The following is a 23,435-nucleotide window of genomic DNA, read 5'->3' on the forward strand; positions in this document are numbered from 1 at the left end:
ACAAAGTATGAGCCTCCCCCAAATTCAGAACTGCAATTTACTACATTAATATTCATGAAGGATCATCACATGGTTATCTCAGTGAATGCAGAAAAAAAAAAAATAGAAGTGAACTTAATCTGATAAAGAGTTATCTACCAAAACTTTAAAGAAAACATTGTCCTGAATAATGAAACATTAATAAAACTCTCTTTGAATGAGAAGCAGGATGACCATCTTTATCATGTCTATTTACCAAGGGACTGGAGGGCTGGGTTGGCACCGTAAGACAAGAAAACAGACTAACTGGCAAGCTTGTCATTATTCACAACCAGACAGTCCACCAAGAAAACAACAAAAAAAAAAATCTGTAAACAAAATGTTGAAATTAAATAAATCATGCATGTTCACTTAATCCAGCAGTGGGAATGGAATGAACTTGAACAAAGTTCAAAAACATGGATAAATCTCAGAAATAATGCTGAGTGTAAAAGGCAAGCCACAGATGATTATGTCCCATGTGAGACCATTTTTATTACACTCAAAACCAAACAAAACACAATGCATTGTTTAGGGATACAAATACTTGTGGTAAAACCATTTTCAAAAAAGAAAGGGAAAAGCATAATGCAAGGGAGCGGCTGCCTCCAGAGCAGAGAAAGAACAGGATCAAGGAGAAGCACCCAAGTACCTTCTACTTCTTAAAATGTTGGAGGGTGAGGGAGTCAAGAGAATGAGCTTTATCGCCATGCTTCAAAACTTGCATTTATGTTATAGATGTTTTAGTAAATATATCAAATGCTACATGTATAAGATAATTAACGGAATAGTTCAAACAAATGATGGTCAGTAAATACATATTTAAGTGACATACTTAATCAAAGCTCCTGTTAAAAAAACTCCTCTGCACAGGTTTCATTCACAGGAGGGTTATGACAGAAAATACATAAAATGCAGTTATTATTACTCTGGGGAAGGAGTACAGCCCTTAAAGGAGAGAATGAGGAACCACAGTTACTGACTGCCAGTCACAAGCCAAATACTGGGTGGGAAAGGTTTTCAGATCTGTTTTATTTCATAAATCCACAAACCCAAAAAGTCCATGGAAGCCTTCTCCCCTGGCCTCCCCCTCCAGCCAGCTCTGCAACAAATATGTCCTTTAGAGTCATAAAGTTGACCTCACACCAAGCTAAGCACATGTTTCTGAAAGTTAATTGTTGGTTATCTAGAAATTATTCATGATTTGAAGAGACATGTGCTTAGGTTACATGTGCTTACAATTTTTTTCTAGTATAGGTCCCAAGTTATCAGTAACCTAGCCACTTGTCGAATACATGTAGACAAGAATGATTTTAAGCTTAATAGGTCAAGAACTACACCCAAATATTGTTTCAACTTTTAAAAGAATATATGATCCAGGGTGCCTGGGTGGCTCAGTTTGTTAAATATCCAACCATGATTTCAGCCCAGGTCATGGTTTGTGAGATCAAGCCCCACGTCCAGCTCTGTGCTTGACAGCACGGAACCTACTTGGGATTCTCTCTCCCTCTCTCTGCCCCTCCTCAGCTGGTGTGCACTCTCTCTCTCTCCCAAAAATAAACAAACTTAAAAAAAAAAAAAAGAATATATGATCAACACACATTGACACACAGACACATACAAACATTGCAATCTCACTAGTGGTCAGAAAAATATATTAAAAAGAATAAGTTTTTGCATGTCAGTTTGCGTATATTTAAAAAAAACTATCACCAGTGTTGGCTGGGGAAACACACACATGACTTCAACATAAGTTTACATATAACTTTACATGACTTTTTGAAAAGCAATTTGACAATATCAGTATTTGAAATGTGTATACATTTCTATCTAATAATTTCACATCTAGGTAACCATATAGGAAAAATTCTCTCACGTTTCCAAAAAAAAAATTCTTTACAGCAATGTTTGTAAAAGAGGAAGGAAAGAAATACATGCCCATCACTTTTTCATGTCTTCAAATGAAATTAAGATCTACAATATCATATTTTCAGCAAAAATCTTAAAAGCTAAATGAATTAACAAAAACTTACTTCAAAAAGAAAGAGGATGGAGTCCAGCTCCTCCCTTTGTGACTTATTATTCCCTGGAATACATAAAAAAATTAGTTATCATGACAATGTATAAATTTTAGGATATTAAAAATTATGTTACCTTAAAAACATTTAAACTTCAACATACATTCATTTATTCAAAAACTACAAGGAGGCAGTGTGGAACCCACATCAGGCATGTAGACAGACACCAAGCCAGACCACCCGAGCCCACATCTAGCAGAGTTTCTCCTCGCTAACTGTTTAAACACAGCTTCCATATTTTCTAGGTCACTATCAACCCATGGAAGGCAATTTATTCATTTCTCAATTAGTTACTTCTGAGTTCAAGTTATGATGGACTACACAGCAAAAGCAAAGAAAGAATTCTCATTTTTTTATATGAAGGGGCATAGAGAAGTCATAACTATAAAAAGTCATGTATCTCTTTAGGCAATTGCACACTGTCCTCTTGATAATAACTAAATAATCAAAACTAAAAACCTATAGCAGCAGTTTCCATTTATTGCCCAGTCTCTAAGTAGTGAGCCCTGTGCTAAGTGTTTGGCATTCAGCATCTAACTTGGAAAACTGTTTCTGTAAAGGGCTGATAGTAAATATTTTAGGCTTTGCAACCTGTCTTGCAAGCATTCAACTCTGCCATGATGGGGCAAAAAGAGCCATGGATAACACATGAATGAACTGGGTATGGCTGTATCCAAAAAATTATTTATAAAAACAGGCACTGAGCTGTAAGTTGTGGACCCCTGAGGTAACTGAATCCCCACAGCTCTGTGAAGTAAGATACTATTCATTCATTGAACAAATACTAAAGAATGGCTCTATGTCATTCTCAGGATTCTTCCAGGACCTGAGGATGCAGGTGAACAGAACACGACAATCCTTGCCCTGAGGAAGCTTACATTCTGACAGGAGGAGGCATCCAACAAATCCAAAAAAATAAGAGGGAAGGCAGATGGGAATGTCAAAAGACATGGTATGCAATTTTGACTAGGGAAGTCAGGGAACATGGTGCTGATAAGATGACATCTGAGCAAAAATCTGAAAGAAGAAAGGGAAGAAGCCACATGGAAATCTGGAGGTAAGCAAACAAGCCATATGGAAATTTGGGAGAAATGTGTTCCAGGCAGAGGGACTGGACAATGCAAAGTCCTTATGTCTGAACAAGTATGGCATGGTCAGGAAACAGTAAGAAGGCCCTTATGTCTGGAGTGAAGGGGGAGAACTGCATCAGGTGAGGTTAGAAAGCAGTAGGATAAAGGCAGGCAGGTAGGGTCTGAGGCCACTGTAATGACTTCCAGAATTGAGAAGCCATTTAAGGGTTCAGAGTGCTGAGTCATGATCTGACCCATTTTTAAAGTGTCATTCCAGCTGCTCTTCCAAACAGACTCTCAAGGGGGTGCAGGGTGCAAAGGTGGAAAGGGAAACACCATTTCTGGGGCATGCAATAATCCAGGTGAGCATAATGGGAACACTGGCATTACCAGCCCAGGCAGTGAGAAAAAGCCAATGATTCTGGATGTATTTTGAAGGTAGAGCCAATAAACTCAGGTTTTGGCCTGAATAACTGGAAGGCTGGTTATCACAAGATGATTTCATCATTTATAGCAAACAACTTCCTTCATTCTGTTGTTTTGGTATACTTTCTTCCTAGTACTCCAATCAAAACACAGATTGTATTAACAGCAAGAAACTGCAAAATCTCACCCTATTTTTATTGGTTCTTTACTATGATTCTTTGTAGTAGACTGCAAGAATGAAGTTTTTCCTCTCCTATCAAGAGATACCTATTTCTCTATATGTTGCACCTGAGATGCCACATAGCTTGCTCTGGCCAATGTGACATTAGCAACTGGGAGGTAGCAAGTACAACCTTAAAAAGCCTTTTGCACTTGCTGAGCTTACAATCCTAAGGCCAGCATGTAAAGAGCTCAAGATAGCCTGCTAACATGGAGGAGAACTAAGATGCCCTGGTCAATAGCTTGCCAACTACAAGACATGTAAATGAGGCCATCCACTACTAGCTGATGTTAAGAGGCATGAGCCAGCCTAAACGTGAAGAACTGCTCAACAAACACAGAAAATTATAAGCTAAATGAGTCATTTTAAAGCACTTAGTCTTGGGATGGTTTATAATGTAATTTGTTATGCAGCACAAACTAACTGATACAGTCTTGAGCAATGAGATTTTTCTAAAAGGACAAAGAAAGCAAAAGGGGGAAAAGGAGGCACAGAGGAGCCTTTAAAATGGGGCTTGGGGTGCCTGGGTGGCTCAGTCGTCTGACTTCAGCTGAGGGCATGATCTCATGGTTTGTGAGTTCGAGCCCTGCATCGGGCTCTGTGCTAACAGCTCAGATCCTGGAGCCTGCTTCAGATTCTGTGTCTCCCTCTCTTTCTGCCCCTCCCCCACTTGTGCTCTGTCTCTTGCTCGCTCTCTCAAAAATAAACATTAAAAAAATAAAGTGGGGCTTTTTGGTTGTAGTGCTTTTTTTAAGGTAAGAGATTTTAATATTTTTCTTTGGTGTTTTTTTTTAATTTTTTTTAACTTTTATTTATTTTTGAGACAGAGAGAGACAGAGCATGAACTGGGGAGGAGCAGAGAGAGAGGGAGACACAGAATCTGAAACAGACTCCAGGCTCTGAGCTGTCAGCACAGAGCCCAACGCAGGGCTCGAACTCACGGACCGTGAGATCATGACCTGAGCCGAAGTCGGACGCCCAACCGACCAAGCCACCCAGGCGCCCCTCTTTGGTGTTTTGATTACCCATAATATCACACTTTTCTCCTCCACACAACGGCAAAAAAAAGTTAAGTAGAGCAAAACTGGAAAACAAGTTAAAAATCAAATCGTTTCATATTTGAAATATCTACCAATTTGGAAAAAAATTAAGCTCAAGATTTATATCAATTTGTAAATCACAGGGGAAAAAACTGAGCAATTCATTGAAAAACAAAATATAAAACTACCTGTTGGCATCCTGGGACACATGCCCATATTTGATTTGTTGACCTTCCAGAACCTGGAGCATTCTGTAAAACTCTGAGGCATCTGCTATATGTCAGAGACAACCACAATGCATTGTCCCACATTCCTTCCCCTCTGTGCCTAACATCTGCCTCAGGTTTTACAGAAGCAGTCAGGGCATCTATACACTCCTCTCTGCGTCCTCTTCTGTATACCTGACCCTGTCTCAACACACGTCCCCCAATACCCTGTCATCAGTTATCTCCCTCTTGTCAGCCTGCGAACAGACAAGTGCATCCTTCAAAACCGTACCATGACCAAGCTACTCCTTGAGATACGATCCTGTCTTCATCATCAAACAGATGAAGTAAACCCTTCTAAAAGGGTATTCTTGTGCATAGCCTTCACTATCTCACCCTGTTACTCCATTTCTCCCCATCTGGCTTCTGATCCCACTACTCACCTAGACCTTTCTTTCAGCACTCAGGGACAACCTCCTCGATGCATGGCCACTTCCTAGTCCTACTGCTCAACTTTTTGCATCGTCAGACATTGCTGACATTTCATTCCCTGAAATTCTCTTTTCTCTGCGCTTCCATGACAAAACACTTTCCTGGCACCCAACCCCCTTCCCAGCCCACACACTACTTTATCTTTCCTCTTTATCTGCTCAATGAAAGAATGGATTACCCCAAATCCCTGATTGTCACTTTCTCTGCAAAGAATTTCTTCCTTGGCAACAGCATGATTGCCCCCTCTTCTCCTAAGCTCCAGTCCCTATATTTTTACTGTCCAGCCAGAACCAACACCTGGCACCTCAACTGAGACTTCCCAAAGCTACACTCATCCTCCTCCTTCCCAAACCTGGCTTCTCTCCAGGGTTCCCACTGCTGTCATGGAAGCTTACAAACCAGACTCAACATTCTGAAAGCATATATGTACCCCTATGCCTACTGCAGTATTACTTACAATAGCTAAGGTATGGAAGCAACGCAAGTGTCCATCAAAAGAGGATGCAGTGGTGTGTGTGTGTGTGTGTATATATTTTGCAACAACATGGATGTATCTAGAGAGTATAATGCTTAGCAAAGTAAGTCAGACAGAGAAAGACAAACACCGTATGATTTCACTCATATGTGGAATCTAAAAAACAGAACAAATGAGTAAACAAGCAAATAAAAAGCAGTATCAAACTATAAATGCAGAGAACAAACTGATGGTTGCAAGAGGGGAGGTGGTGGAGGGAGAGATGTGCAAAATTGGTGAAGGGAAGTGGGAGGTACAGGCTTCCGGGTGTGGAATGAGTAAGTCACAGGGATGAAAGGCATAGCATAATGAATACAGTCACTGGTACTATTAACAGTGCTGCACGGTGGCAGGTAGTAGCTACACTTGTGGTGAACCTAGCACAATGTATACACCTGAAACTAATATAATGTGTGTCAGCTATATTCAAATAAAAAAACACTTGTTTAATAAATAAATGAAACTGAGGTAGCCATAAGGGTGTTAACATGTAAGGATTTCCAAAATACATGAAAATAAACAAGGTGATGATGGCAGCCAACACTTACTGAGCATATACTATGTGTCACACTCTGTCCTGAAATCCCAGATACATGTTAACCTGTTCAGTGCTGATAGGAAGTAAGCTGAGTCAGAGGGAGGTTGCCCAAGGAGAAACAGCTGGAAAGGTAGGGCCAGGATCCAAACCCAGGCTGGATCCCCAGACTACACTATCCTGTCGCCTAAATAGAGAGTGGATTGTAAAGTGTGACTTTATTGGCTTGGTTTTTCAAAGAATATTTTATGTAAGTAGATATTGGTATAGCCATAAACCGATATAACACATTAATAACATATACAGAAAGAAATACATGAAACTTTTAATAGTGGTTGCATGCAGAGCAGGACTGGGGGTCTAGGAAAAACATATGGTTCAATTTTCATTTCAAACCCTTTAATGGAATCTGAATTTTTTTATAATGTGCACATATTACTTTTATTTTTTCTTTTTAAGTAAATTATTCCTGTGGAACTCATGACTTCTGTGGGTTACTTCTTCCATTTTCCCTTTAGTCATCTGTTGTTCAAATAACAGCTGCATAAGTGAAAGCTCAAGGGAAACAAAGATGCTAACCACTGCAATCTCCCACCAACTTGTGGCTCACGACACATACAACCTTTTACACTTTATGGACATTAACAACAACAACAAAAAACTTTGTATATAAAAAAATTGTTTGGTAGAAATGCTTACCTTTTAATTTCAAACTATTTTCCAGTGTTATAAAATTTTCATAGAAGATGAAATATATCTGAGAATAGTTGGTCTCAAAAAACTGCTTAAGATCACTTGCATCCACATTATCTGAAAAGAAAAAGTTTCCACAAGGAAAGGTTATGACGATAACCTTATACAACTATCAGATCTCACAAACAACCTTTTCAGAAATGAAGGACAGTAAAAACTAGCTTTATTCCCCTATGAGACAAAACAGAACAACGAAAATAGTATCCCTATCCATTTGTTCTCCACTAAGAGACCTTAATAGGTCTGGGGCCCCTCCCCCACACACAGACCCTTGCAGGAGATTGATTCAAGGGCATCAGAGCCATAGCGGCACTGCACTCACAGACCAGCTAGAAGGCCAGCGATGAGTGCAGGTCTGGAGAGGAACAAGATTCCTTCATGTTGAGGGTAAGGAATAATAGTTCATACAGAGGACGTGGCTTTTGACATAGGCCATAAAGAGGGATGAGTTTGTACATGTGAAAAACAATTTTGCTGCCAGAGTCCAACATGGGCCAGTTTCTCCTCCATCCCCACTGACCTGAGAGCAGCTCAGGAGAACTAGCAGATGTTCCCCAGCACACTTCCACTTGGGCCACTGGTTGCAGCCTTCTCTCTCACTCCCAGGTGACCCATTCCACTCCCGCTTGGACACAGGGAGACCCACCATGTGTTCCTAGAGTTTCCCTTAGCAGTGTTTTTCCCTGTTGCACTAGTTCTGCTAAACCAGGGACTGCAGCTATATAGGAAGGTTATGCAGGGAGCTTAGCCCAATGACACGACAGCAGCAACCGAGCCACTTCTTCCGGAGGCCCAACTGTGCCTCCCAACTCTGGTCAGAGCAGTGATCCGCTGTCGACACACCTGTGTATGTTTTCCTTGGCAAACAAGGTTCTTGTGCCATTTACCACAGGGTCCTGAACAAAGTGTTAGCTCTTGGGAAGAATACACCAGTAAATCTTGGGAAAATTAAAAACAGCTTCTTTAAATTCTGCAAGGATTATCCAAGATTGCTATTCAATCTACAACAAAGTGGATTCAGTTCCTTTTGGGGTCCTAATACTGTGAATATATGTGAACACATCCATTACGATGTTTAAGTTCTATAAATTTAGCACTAATGCTGGTGAATCTAAGGAGTTGTTGTACTCAGATAACTACATAATTCTGATATAGTTCTTCAAAATCATGCACATAAGGTGTTTGTAAAGTCATATGAGCTGTCAATTTCATACTGTATTTTCTGCCCCCCCCCCAATAGCACAGAGCAGTGGAAGTTCCTAGTAACTAACAAAGTTACCTATGTGAAAGCAGTAGCAATGACACTAGTATGATCATTCTTATACATGACATAATCTTGCCAAGGAACCCTTGAGTACCTTCCACAGAATGTGCAATTCCCAGAAAGGATTCTGTTCATTTTCGCTCCAATACAAACTGCTGGCCGACCCACCACTAACTGTTCCCTCTGAAGCACACCTCACCCGCCAGCTCCTATTAGCACTCACTGGTAGCTGAAACATCCTGAGCCCACCTGGAGACTAGGTCAGTGCCTCTGCTATTGCCCCACAGGCTGGTTCTCCCCAAGTCATAAAACATATACTCTACTTAATTCCTGATGGAATCCCTCCTGATGGAATTCTTGACTTTATTTTGAAGGAATGATCTGTCTTTTCTGTTAGAAATACTACCAAATCTACAGACCCCCAGTCCATCCCACGCATCACTATGTCCCCTACATATAGCACCATATTTATTTAGTTCAATATTTTCTTGAATGAGTTAAATAAAAGAAATAGCCTATAACATACAATGATAGGATAATGACCATAACATGTAAACCATTATATCATATGCCTACAGGAAAGGAATGGCCTAACCCACTTTTAAATCCTGGTACTATCAAGAGAGAGGTTTCACCCCTGTGCTGAGGACTCCAGATTTCACCCTGCAAGCTCTGCCCTCCAAGCCTGCTGCCAGCTGGGTTTCTCCACATGAGGGTCTACAAGGCTCCTGAAATCAAACATGTCCAAATAAAAGTATTGTTCTCCCCTCAAATTCTGTTCCTCCCTCAGGCCCCACCACCCACCCAGCTGCTTGTCATCCAGGTCCTTCTCACTCTTCACAGCACATCTCCGGTGTGTCAGCTCCACCTCTGTCATGCGCCAGCCCTGGGCACTTCTCGCCCTTCACGGCCCTGACTAGTTTATGTCACCACGAATCCTCGCCTACCTGCAACATGCCCTCTGCCCAGAGTCTGGCTTCCACTTTTCCCCTCCACAGTCCATCCTCCACCATGCAGTCAGCAGAAAAACTTAACAATGTAAATCAAACCAGGCCATTCCTTTGCTCAAAACCTCCCAGTAGTGTCCAATCGTACTTAATAAAATCCAAACTCTTGACCATGGCCTATAGGGCCCTGCATGGTTTCCTCCATTCAATGCCAACTTCATTTCACACCACTCTGTCCTTCACACCCTACACTCCAGCCACAGAGGCTTCTTTCTATCCCTTAAACTTGTCAAACATGTTCTCCATTTGGGGAACCTCTAGTCTGCACTGCCCCCCCACCCAGATCTCTATATGGTTCATTCACTCCCATCCTTCAGAACTGGGATCATACATTACCTCTTCAAAGAAATCTGCAAATGCCCCACATGTCATTCTTCACATGTCATCTTATCACCATGCCTTCTTCCTTCCCAAGTTCTGCAATGGATAGATGCCTGACTACTCACCAGTGAAGGGGCCTCAGACACAGAATGCCATTAGCAAGTGAGCTGTTACCCTGGCATTGAGGATGGGAGTGCACTAATGCAGCAAGGTGGCGCAGCAAGGTGGCACAGCAAGGTACTGGGATCGATGACTCCCTCATCTTTCCTGGGTCCCCCTTGGTCTATCAGAGATACTCAAATAGAGCAACCTGAATAAAGAGGGTCCTAGTCAAGGTTGAGGAACACTCATACAGACTGAGATCCTCTCATGAAGCCAAAAGTCCAGATAATAGCCACCTTCCTCCTCAGCCATTCATCATCACTTGAAGTACTCACTATCAAGACCATTAGATACCTTTAAGGTAACTTGATACACAAGGAAACTAAGAGCATTACATCTATAACATATTCAGTTTTATTTATGTGTGTGAGGACTCCTCATTGGCCTGGGAGTCCTCTTCACACGATTCCCCCCACTACAGCACTTAAGATTAGTTGAAATTATCTCATTTATTCATTTACTTCTTCACTGACTGGCACTCAACTAGAATGTAAGCTGAATAAGGGCAGGAATCCCATTTGATTTGTTCATCGCTCTAGTTCCAGCCCCAGGAATTGAGCTTGGGACCCAGAAGGTACTCAATACATATTTGTTAAATAACTAAAAAAAAAATAAGCACTAAATATGTTATATCTCTAATCCAATAGCTAGAAGAATTTACTTGTCTTATTGTTAAAAAGCAAGACTCATCAGATGAGTATTTATAAAGTAAGCCTAGATCTTGGAGAAGGAAACCACAGGTACTGGAATTTAGCATCCTGCAAAAAGGAACACAAGAAAGGGCTATATTTTTAAAGTTTATTTATGTATTTTGAGAGAGAGAGAGAGATCACACGAGCAGGGGAGGGGCAGAGAGAGAATCCCAACCAGGCTCCCCACTGTCAGCACGGAGTCTGACATGGGACTCAAACCCACAAACCATGAGATCAAGACCTGAGCCAAAACCAAGAGTTGGATGCAGAACTGACTGAGCCACCCAGGTGCCTCAAGGAAGGGCTGCTTTTCAATACGACCAACTCCAAGAAGCATAGAGAGAAGGAGAAAGACTTTGTTCAGAAAAAATAAATGAACAACAACAACAACAACAACAAAAAAAAACAACTATGACCAGAAACATCCATTAGACAGACATTCATTCTTTACCCATTCATTCAAACATTACTGAGCCGGTACCCAGGCCGACCAGCCTTGAGACAAGTGCTAGGAAATTCAAAGAGAGTAAGATGCAGGGCTCTCAAGGGTACAGAAGTAAACAAACAAGTAATGCAAAAGGCAGCATGACCAAAGCTAATGAAGAGCATCAAAGCAGGGAGTGGACAAGGCCACTTGAGGAGGTTGAGAATATTAATAATGCTATATATTCACGCTTTAAAAGACACTTTAAAGAATTTCGTTTATTTGACCCTCACCCATAACCCTGTGAGGTAGATGGGGCAGGTGTGATCAAGATAAAGAAACCACAGGCTCTGGATCTTACATAACCTGCCCAAGGTAACACAGCCAATCAGGGATGTGGGCAGAACTCCTGTCCAGGCCTTCCAACTCCAATCTGAACCACACAGAGGCCTCAGAGACAAGAGGGAATAAATTAAAACTAGAAATCAGGTCAGGAATGTATAAAAATAATCATCACCTTGGGGATTTGCAGGAGAGCCAGATAAAAAAGAGCAGGAAGATAAGCAGACAGGTGAGAAATAATGGGAGTGAGTAGCACTGAAAATGGGAACAGCCAATTTCCCCAAGAAGGAGCCACAGCACTTCGGGTGACCAGTAAGGAAGGGTGCTGAACTATAGAGCTCAGGTGGTAGTGTGCTTTTGAGGTGATGATTTACAGTGTCTTTGGCACAGACATGAGCACACGGCCTAACAATAACAACAAAGCTCAGGGAAGTATGTTCAGACTAAACACAGAGAGGCAAGCAGCAGACAGCTTTACAGAGCTAGAGGGGTCATTTCTGAATTTTTAAAGAAATCCTTAATTTCTCATTCTCCTTTGCAACCAACCAAGAGCCAATAAACTGTTTCTATTATTTTCTCATTTTATCCCAAAAGTATTCTTCTATAATCCATACCAAAAGCTACCCCCTCCCACTCCTCTGTCCAGCTAAAACCTCTTGTTGACAATTCTTTCTCCCTATCTAGCTGAAAGGCAATAGCAAAGGTTGAGGTCAAAAACCTCCAGAGCAGACTGCCTGGGTAAAGTCCAGAAGCTATAGGACCTTGGATAAGTTATTAAGCACTCTCTGCCTCAATTTCAATCTCAGAAATGGGGTCAACAATGGTTCCTATATCACAGGACTGCTGTGGTGATAAAATGGGCATGTCAGAGTGTCAGTTGGCATTATATAAATGTTAATTGTTTTACAATTACTTAGCTCCTGACAAAGGCTATCTCACTAGGTGGGAATAACCAGCTTCATTTACCTGTGAAGCCATAAAACTCAATGACTCATGAAACTCATACACTTAATGAGACTGGCCCTTATTAAATGGCACTTGATTCCAATACAGCAATAAGCACTACCCATAAACAAACCTATGAAACCAATGGGATTATCCCTCTATTTCCTTCCACATATAATCCTTTTCAATACCATTTCTACTACTTTTTAATTGACAGGATCATAATAGAGCCTCACAAAAACCTGCTTCAGCAGACCAAAGGAAGGGGAAAAGATCGTTATCCCACTTGGGAGCCCCTATGGAAACCCTCAAATGGAACAAGGAGCTCAGTTCAGTTCCTCCCTAGGAAGGAATGACCCCCCCCCCCCGCCCAGTGCTTCCTACTCCTCCGTCCCTCCAGTGCCCCCTCCCAGAACTAAGAGTCTTCCAAGTCCTGCCTACACATCCAAGTGCAGAGGAAGATGGTATCATTTACCACGTTACTCAAATTCCCTAGACAATGGCACTGAAAGCATGATGCTCAAGATTACAGACTGTGATACAGCCAAAGGGGAAATAAAAATTCAAGGTGAACTTCACAACTTAAATAAACATAATTTAGAAACTGAGAACAAGGAAAATAAACTAGTCAGATGCAAGATAGAAAACACCGACCAAGGATAAATGTCATTAGTGTTGCACTGTTACTTAAAGGCTCAACTGCCTTGGTCCCTGTCCTCTTTCCTTCTTGTGGTAGTTTGTAAAAATGCCACAAATTATTCCTTACCTGAATCCACACCTTTGGATGGTGCACACTCACAATGATTTGGGGCTGATTTCCTGACTTGCTTTGGCCAACCAGTCATTAGAAATATGACCCGGTGGTGGCTAGAGAACCTCAGGTGGCCTCTGGTCAAGGGGCCAGAGGAAGTTCATGGAGCAGAGCTGGACCGACCCCACAGTGGAACCAACACCAAGCAACCAGCAGCCAGAGGCAGAGCCAGACAATGCAGTTGGGTGAGGAAGAGAAATAGACACGTGTTGCCATAGGGCCCATGTAAACCGTGAGGTTTGGGATGGGCTGTTATTCAACATTATCATGAAAATGTTGATGGGGAGGAAGAAATTCATCACCAAGCAGCTTCACTGGCCATGAGGGCCAGCAAGCCCATGAAGAGATGCCTCCAAGTATAACACATCTTCACTTCCATTAAAGAAGAAAAAGCAATAAAAAATGGAACTAAATAACAGAGGCTGCCCCACTGATAACAAACTTCTGTCAACAGTAATCTATGCTAACCAGGATGCAGGCAGGGACTCTTTTTCCTGACATTAGCAAGTAGGTTTTAGAACCTCCTGTGTATGCAGTACTATGCCAAGGGCAGGTAAATGACCTGGAGCTTCGTACCTCATAAGGAGGTAAAATCTACACAATGAAGCCCTTTCAAGACTCAGCAAGTAATCAGGTCATAAGACAGCAGGTATGCTGACTGTGCCTCAATGGTAAATTAATGCTTTCATCATTATTATTATAGAGAAACACACATCTAAAAAATGCATCTATTTACGGACCTAAAAATATCCCTTATACTGATTATATACAAATACAAAATCCTGGTGTGAATGAAATGCTAAATCACATCGCAGATGAAAGTTTCAGCTCCAGTGCTTCAGGACTCTGAAACAAGATCTGGTCAAGGACGTGATGTGAAAAGTCTGGTGGAAAAGGATGAGTTGGCAGTTGGGCCTAGACATCCCCCAAAGTCAGCTTGCAAGTAAGGACACCTGGCCTGACACCCCACTCGCCCCACACCCCACCAGGCGAAGTTATTTCTAGAAGTTCTGCAATGTCTTGAGAACTAAAAGATCAAAGTCCATCTGCAAGCATACTTTTTCTAATGCCATAGAGAGTTCAAATTTCAGAAAAACTCTCTCAAGTGCCATGTTTTCAATCCACATCCACTTTTAGGTATAAACATCACTGGACATATTTGACATAAAATTATTCCTGGAGTCATCCAGAAGTTAAGCAATAATGTACTGAAAATAACCCTTACTCCACCCCACCCCACCCTTGCTCCTATACAATACCCAGCCCCTACTCCCCACCTCCCCACCACAAGCTGCTTGACACCAGACTCAACAAGAAGACAACCATTAGATTAGGCACACACCAGGGATGTCCTTTCTGGCAGTCCACCCTGGTTTCCATCTATGTCTGTAGAAATCCAAGCTTCCCACATGACCCACATCTCTGAATGTCACCTCTATATGGCTCTGGGAATCACCTAATCTCACCCCAGCTTCCTAACCACAGCTTTTATACTCCCTATATCCAATAAAGCTTACCAGATACCCCTCCTCCACCACATCTGTAAAGGTCTCCTTCCGTTCTAGCTCTACCTAAAACCTGGAGCCCCTTGAGGAGTCTGCTTCCCTGCAGACTATAAGGTAAGCCTCCCATTCTCCTCCACCACCACTTACCACTTGGCCTAAAATGAGGTCAGTGTCCTCCCTGCAATATCCAGACCATTGCAGTGCTTCCCCTCACATACATGGATACTTCCTTGCTGCTCACACAACCAATCCACACACCAACTAGCCCACCCACCCAAGCTGCACAGACTGTTCCACTCACCCCAGCACACTCTCAGAAGATTTCAGAACCTGGATCACTCTTTCTCTTGTAACTAGCACTGATTTCAGCATTTACAGAGGTGATACCTGACCTTCTCACCCCTAATGAGACTCTCCTCCAGTCTGACTCTGGCTATGCATGCCCCCCCCAACAGCCTAGACCCACTCATTGCTTGTCACCTCCCCACATCTGGGTTCTCCGTCTCAGTCCTTTCTCCTGCAGCCTGCCATTTCTTCTCATCCTGCTCACCCCTTCTAGAAACCTAATTCCAACAACTTTTCAACCCTACCGGGTCCTTGAACCCAATGACCCCACCATGCAGTCACTATCTATTCTCTGTCTCAAGTCTTCACTTCTTTTTTTCCCCCTAATTTGGTTTCCATAACCCATCTTTTTAATCAGCCTTTGCATTTACCCTTCATGCCTCCCCTTTTCCCTTTCCATATTCACTCAAAAGAACCCCAGTCTCAGTTTTGACCTCCTTAAATCAACTGAATGTATTTATATGAACACAGGCCATGTGCTACATATAAAAAAGGAGGATTTTTAAAATTGTTTTAAATACTGAATATATGTGAAAGAATAAGTTTCATATATATGTAACTTGTGATATATAATAATAAAATGAACACTTTAAACCTAGTCACCCAACAAAGGATCCAAGCCAACCAGGCTTTTGCTCCACCATTCAAGCGAACCCCATTCACACTGTTAATCCAATTTTGAGTCCTCTCCAGGGCCAACAGTAAATACACACGTGCTTCTATGCCCAAGCACCATCAGCCTGGCCCAAGAGAAGGAAAAGGCCACTAGAACCCTGGCATAGCTTCTAGAAGCATGCTGGGGCCTAAACTACATATTCTCATTTGCAGAAAATGACACAAACTCATCTTTCAGCTTTGCTGATAGTTTTGTTTCTTATATATGTTACAGCCATGTTGTATATACCACTTACACTGTAAAAATTTTTTTAAATTCTTCCCTAAAAATATATATGTATTCAAAATTTTATTATAATGGATGATTTACTTCCATAGATGTTCTCTATAGCATTTAACCTGAAAAGTAAAATTGGCCTATAGTGACACTGTTGGTTTCCCTCCAGCCCCCCATCCCAGTCACTTCCAATTTCCTCTTTCTGACAGAGCCTCTATTTGTTCAGGGCTCATCCTCCCCCACAAAGTCATGTCCTTCAGAGAGGCTGGCCTGTCCCCGGCCCCAGGACGCCAGACTTGATGCTGCTCAGCCAATTATGGTGCGAACATACCCCTTGCCGGTGATATGTTTAGGCTCCAGCCTGTGACCCAACACTAGTCAATAAGAAATGGGGAGCACTTGGATGGAGAGGTCTGGAAAAGATTCATTGTTTTTAAAGAGACACAAAGAAGTATTTCTTTTTTTCCTGCCTCTGGATGTTGTTCTATTTGGGTGCAATGCTTGTAATGGCTGCAGACATTTTGCCACCTTGAGGACAAACCTACCACACTGAGGATACCAAGGATGGCAAGGCACGGAGGCAGAGAGAGTCTGGACTGTCAACACCACAGAACTGCTGAATGAACTAGCTGACTCTCAGGCCACTCTGCCTTGGGACTGCTTTTACAGGAGGAAAAAAAAAAATTCCTTATCATTTACATTTATATATGAGTTTTCTGTTACTTGCATCTGTTACTTGGATCCAAAAACATCCTTGTAAGTACTGAAATAAAATCTGACAGTTGAACAGGAAACAATTATTAGTATGATTGAAGAGGCTGGAAAAGATATCCATCCTACTTCATTTCCTAAGATGTATAATTTTCATTCCTTTATACCCATAAGGTAAACTAGATATAGAAAGCAAAATTCTTAGAAGTCAGGAAGCTATTAATACTTTGTTATCCAGGACTGATAGTCCCTGTGTAAAAGTAATTCTGTATAAAGATGTACCCCAATTACCTAGTGCTAAAGTTTTTAAAAGTAGAGCTATTTTATTTAAATATTTTAACATATGTTTCTCAACTGCAGGATTCTAAGACTTGGTTTTTAACTGATATGAAGTACCAACATAATAAAACATAAACATACACCAATGAATTACACTATTTAACCAAATGTGCTTTACACACATTTGAATATATCTTTTCCTTCAGTAGGAATCAAGTTTCATCAAACTTTTTAAGTCAGTGCAAAACTGCTTTTACTTTTCTTGATCTGAATTGGGGCTAGCCTAAATTACATTCACCAGGGAGTTAGAGACAGAAATAAAACAGATAAAGCAGGAGCTAGCTGGTAACCTCTACCTCTCCTCTAAGAACTAAGGAAGGAGAAAAGTGGTGATGAGGGCAGAGAGAACCATCTTACTTAAGTCTTCACGTCCTGATGTGGGATAATGTCCAAGGAGTTTTAAGTCCAAAATTTAGGATTAGACCATGCATAATGACTCTTCATGTAAAACTGTTTATGTATGTTGCACACCCAAGACAGACACAGAGAGAGAGAGAAACAGAGAGAGAAGGATGCACATAAGCGAGAGAGAACACAGAAAACATACTGACCAAAATTCTAACAATGGTCATCAGGAGACTGCAGAATCTGAAGAGCTTTTGCATACTTTGATTATTTTTTTGCTTATCTGTATCATTCAAATGTTCATAATGAGTACATTAAATTTCATAACCAAAAAGTTATGCATGACAGCATGGATGGAACTTGAAGGCTTCATGCTAAATGAAATAAGTCAAACAGAGGGAAAAAAATGTATCCAATGATCCTGCTTGTATGTGGAATCAAAAAAACAAAAAAACAAAAACTAGCCAAATTCATAGAAAAAGAGATCAGACTTGTGGTTACTAGAGAGGGGATGTGGGGGTGGGGTGGGGAATTAGAGAAAGGAAAAAATATATAAACCTATCTTTTATTTTGGGGGGGGAAAAGTTGCCATAATGTTTTGGAAAAAGATCTTTTTCAGATCTTTTTCAAAGTCTGACTATTTACCATAAAAAAAGAAAAGAACAACCCAGCAGACATGACACCAGACCATAATGTTCTTCAAACGTGTCATACTTTCCAACTTTGAAGTACACTCAAGACCCACACAATATATAAAATAGTATCTTTTCCAAGACCAAAATGCCCAAAAACTGCAAGTAATTTAAATTTCCCCTGCTCAACTCTGTAATGAAACTTATTCTGTAATAACATATACATTGTACATAATGCCTTGTAATGATCTAGTTATTGAGGACTTTTGCTGTCTTTAAGGAAAGCTGTGGTTCTGTCATTTACCAAAAACTGTAGAAAAATAATAGAGCCAGGTAGGAAGAAATTATCTCTGCCCAGCCACTCAATAACTTGTACTGAGTAGGGACAAACAAATGTGTGACATCCCCAAATGGAAAAGGTGATGAAATTTCAAATCCGGATAAGGTTCATTTCTAAGACCTGGTAGTCTTAGCATACATTAAGTCATGTTTCTTCATTCTGTGTAAACCTGGAACTGACAAGCAACTACCAGAACAGAATTTCCATTTGTGCACACCTAGCAACATCAGTTCGTAAAAATCACATGTTTTCAATTAACACTGAGCTAGAGATCAAGGCTCCCTCAGGCCTTTCCATGAAGAAACACAATATAAAGTACAAATGGGGCCCTAACTTAGCCCGCACCTGAAATGGAGCCAACCACTGGCTTTTCTTGGCAATCATTTATAAAGATAAGCTAATATTATACTGACAGATCAGCATTATCCTGTGCTCATTCTTTTTCAGCTGCTGGCAGATCTCCATTTTTTGTCAACATCAGGGGTACTCTCTAATGTATCTGCTCTGTGCCTCTTACTAGAATTTGGGGTAACACAGCAAGCCTGCCTCCATACTGTTACAAGCTTGGGCTGCTGTGTGGGCCCCATCACATGGCCCCACTGCAGTCTAGCTTCCCTGTCCCATGGGCTGCAGTGTTCTCCTCACTACTCACTTCTGCAATAAGGCCAGACACAGACCACGTGTGCTCTACCTTCCTCAGAACCTGGGACTGCCCTGTCATGGCTTCCACAGCCACTCACTTTTCTTCCCCGGCACCACTTCTTTTTCTTACCTCTTCCTTTTTCTGTCTCTAGCCACTGCTCAGTATTGGGACAAAGGACAGGACTTCTAACAAAATGAGCCAAAAGAAAATAAAGCTTTCTACAAAGAAAGGTCTTAAAGGTCAACTCAGGTCATACCCCTGCTCTTACTTCCCATGGGGCTCCCCATTTTACCTTATAAGTCCTCCCTGAGACCTACAAGCCCCACCTGGTCCTGCCCTTTCCTCCCCTACTCCCAACTCCTCCAACTCTATAGACTTCCACTAGATTCTCAAGCGTATTTATGACTTGGAGCATGCACACTTTCTGTGTGTGCAGATTCTCTCCAGGAATTACTGTTCCTTCTGGAACACTATTCCCAGAAATAATCACCAAGCTATGCCCTGCTTAACCCAGGTCTTGACTCTAAACCCCTCTTCAGAGAGGCCTTCCCTGACCCAGCTGTCTAGACCAACAGACAAACATCCCTATCAAGCTTCATTTTCCTATAATCATTACTTGCAATTATATCATACATTTGCTTGTTATTTGTTTCTTATTCATCTCCCTTAATAGAATCTCATGAAACTGGAGCTTCATTTGGCAAATAGCAAGTCCTCAGTAACTATTTGTAGAAATGACCTAAAAACAAGGTATACTGTCTAACACAGACAGAACTCAAGCGTGGTCAATCCATTTATTACAACAGTAACCCTTACTTCCCTCAAATTAGATAAACCTTCAATTGTAACTCCCATAGTCTTAAGTAGAACTTACAGAATGTCATGTAAGGTTTTCTCAATGATCTAGCATTATTAACACAAAAGGCAATGCCCTTGTGACATACATGGGAATGAGCAGAGATATTAGCAGTATTATTTTCTGTGGGAATGTATCAGTATGCCTTTCCAGAACTATTCTCAGAAATACATGAGCCAGAATGAGACTCAGTCCTCAGGAAAAGGACAAATGATATACAGGCCAGCCAATCAGAGTACTCCATCTCCCTCACCCAGTGTTGGTACAGGAATGGGCACGTGACCCAAGTAAAGCCAATCAGAGTGGTCTCGGGACCTGGCGCCCTACGGGAGGAGCCACTAGCTTTCGGGGACCATCTCTCTCGCACCTGGCAGAGTCCACCTAAGAATGAAGCAGAAGCACAGAAAACAAACAAACAAACAAACAAACATGGAACCAAGAGTGGAGAGGAGTTATTTTTCATCAGGGGAGAGTAAAAAAAGAGAGTGGACATGAGAATGAGTGAGTTCCCTGGACTCCACTCACCTCCCTGTCAACAGTCATACATACTTAAAGATAAACGTTCCCCTAGAGTAGTTGTATGTATCATTAAGTCCCCCTTTTCTCAAGTTAGTTTGAGTTTCTGCCACATGCAACCAAGAGCTCTGACTAGTATAAATATGTTCAACATATATAGTTGACCCTTGAACAGTGCAGGGATTGGGGGTATCTACTCCCAGCATGTAACAAATTTTGACTCCCCAAACTTAACAGCCTGTTAACCAGAAGTCTCACTGATAACGTGAACAGATAATTAACACACATTTCATATGTTGTATATATTAAATACCATATTTTACAATAAAGGAAGATAGAGAAAATAAAATGTTACTAAGAAAATCATAGAGAAGAGAAAAGACATTTACAGTACTATTGCATAGTTATCGGAAAAACCCCACGTATAAGTGGACCGACGCAGTTGAAACCTGTTGTTAAGGGTCAACTGTACTACCATTCTGGTGGAGCAGAATAATTTTAAAAAGCAAAAAGATCCCCCAGCTAGTTACACACCCAGGTGGTTGTCAGGGGGGGCTGAAGAGAGGAGGGAATAAGTGACTGCCTAATGGTTACAGGGTTTTCTGTTGAAATGATGAAAATGTCTGGACTAAATAGAGGTGTGATGATTGCACAACACTGTAAGTGTCCTAAATGCCACTGAATTATTCACTTTCAAATGATTAATTTTATATTATGTGGAATTCACTTTAATAAACAAAATTTTAAACAAGAAAACAATGCTGCAATGCATTTCTTAATAGCCGTTAAGTATATCATAATTTCTTACAAAAGGAAATTAAATCAAATGATATGTACATTTTTTTCATTCATTCAGCAGCTATTTATTGAGCACCTACTATGCACTAGGAAGAGGGCCAAGGGATATAGGGAGAACTAGGGAAGGAAGGGAATCAGGAATTCAGCCTGAGGCTGCCAAGTGAACCTGAAGACATCTATCCTCACTGCCTGAGTCCCAAAGAAGCCACACGTACCCCCCCAAACTCCCTCGTTTTGAAGTCCAAATATTCCTAACAATGAAAGGGGGCACTGGGCTTAAAAATGGACTTGAGTTTTTAGGATCTGACCACAGGTAGACAGGGGTCAGTAGTACCAGGAAAAGACCTGCAGTTTCCTATGTAGTCATGGTGGATCTGAGTCCGGGACCAGCTGCTTCCTAAGGCAGTACCTATGACTCTCTACCCCAAGCCTCCGCATGTTCATCTTTCAAATGTTATTGTGATTAAGAGAAAGCTCTGTCATCAGGCACACCTGAGGTGGAATCCTGACTTGGCTACCACAGGGCCACCAGCCTGTTTCTGTTATGGGGAATGTGTGTCAATAATTTTTCTGTAAAATGGGAACAACAGGCTACCAACCTCATTTAGTACTGGGAGGGCAAGCACTATGGGGAAAACTAAAGGAGTAGGAAGGGGACAGAGAGGGAAGAAGAGTCTAAAGGCCCCCATCTGGCATAAAGTCCTGCCCTAAGTCTTATCTATTCATGTTTTAATCTTCTCTTTTACTGTCATAAAATATGCATACTATTCAAGTGCTTTCCCCTCTCTAGGCCTCAGTCTCCTCCATTTAAAAAGTGAAGGGTTGGCCTAGAAGAAATTTGTTGCTTAGCCTCTATTCAAATGCAGCTGACTGTAACATTGGAGGATTTTCTGTACTTCTCTTGAGTGTGACTTAGCAGCAGTTTTTTATTTGCAGAGCATTTTAACAGTCAGTCATCACGGAGCAATATCCCGGTACACATTTTATCAGGAAGGTAAAAGGAGGGGTGGGCAGGGGACACAGGCTGCAGCCAGGAGGGGACAGACTAGGCATGGTGCACAGCATGGCAGGAGCTGCAGAGGCTGCTTTCCAACTCAAGCACCAAAGAAGCCTATTGTATGGCTCCCACTGTATCTAGAAGTCTCGTTAAGTTTGTTTTACAAGTCTTTTTTGACAAGTGAGGCCTTTGAAACATGTTTCCTCATTGTGCAGAGGGTGAAGTTCAATCCGAACATTTGTCTACAGAAGAAACTGGGAGGATCCGACTGCCAGGGGACCATCATAAACTCCACTCACACCCGGGGGCCCCAGGAAGGAGTGCTTCTTCAGGAGGCCCTGATGGTGGTTCTGCTCTTTTCTCCAAATGTAATTGCTTTTGCCTTCTGAATTTAATAGAGGTTCCAAAATTGATTGCTGATTTAGAGCATCTCACAGCGTTATGTTGAATAGTCAAGATAATGCACTGAAAATAACTGACACAATGGTTCGGTGCAATGGTTAACAATGTCCGTTTCAGTAGGCAGGTGTACTTGCCCTGAAGGGTAGTAGCAGCTGGCTCTGAGGATGCCTTCAAGACCACAAGTCTCAGGCAGATGGAGATGGAAGTCTGCAGCTGGGCAGAGTTTCAGGCATTTTGGCCAAGGAGCAGATGGCAGCCAAGGCCAAGGAATAGGTAGCAATTGGCACAGAAGACTCCTGCCATAGCAGAAACCTGTAAATTTGACTGCAGCAACATCAGCCTTGTGCATCTTTAGGCATAAACCTGCTGGGTAGACATGGTCAGTTAGATGCCTGGGCTTTAGTGCAGCCATGAATATAAGGCCAAATAGTCTGTGTCCTTCCCCTTCTTCTTGTGATGATGTGAGGCAAAAAGATGCCCATGTGATGACACAGGTGAGATGGATGACACAGGCGTTGTGATGTCAGGTCACTGAAGGCTACTACTGACCATCTGATGATTCATCACATGGAGGCGCATCTGCTTCCTGACCAGGGATGGCATGGTTATTGAAACTGTGGAACGCAAAACCGCAGACAGAGGGAAGACTATGGGCTCCTGGGTAGCTCAGTTGGTTGAGCGTCCAACTTCTGCTCAGGTCATGATCTCCTGGTCCTGCATTGGGCTTGCCGCAGCTTCTGATCCTCGGTTCCCCTCTCGCTCTGCCCCTCCCCCACTCACTCTCTGTCTCTAGC

At 41.8% G+C, this 23,435-nt stretch overlaps 1 protein-coding gene across 2 annotated transcripts in view; it reads right to left on the reverse strand.

Annotated features, from left to right (window-relative positions):
• Positions 1 to 23,435, reverse strand: part of RALGAPA2 (Ral GTPase activating protein catalytic subunit alpha 2) — a 329,438-nt gene that overhangs the window by 292,998 nt on the left and 13,005 nt on the right. For both annotated transcript variants that reach the window (XM_047068562.1, XM_047068561.1), the window contains exons 2-3: positions 7,299 to 7,409; positions 2,052 to 2,104 (exon numbers count right to left, since the gene is read on the reverse strand). In XM_047068562.1, coding sequence (XP_046924518.1) covers positions 2,052 to 2,104; positions 7,299 to 7,409 — 164 coding nt within the window. The remainder of the gene's footprint in view (positions 1 to 2,051; positions 2,105 to 7,298; positions 7,410 to 23,435) is intronic.

The sequence above is a fragment of the Lynx rufus genome, unplaced genomic scaffold (assembly GCF_022079265.1).
Source record: "Lynx rufus isolate CCGP_SWC_20201006 ecotype Redwood Valley unplaced genomic scaffold, mLynRuf1.p SCAF_8, whole genome shotgun sequence".
Classification (NCBI taxonomy): domain Eukaryota; kingdom Metazoa; phylum Chordata; class Mammalia; order Carnivora; family Felidae; genus Lynx; species Lynx rufus.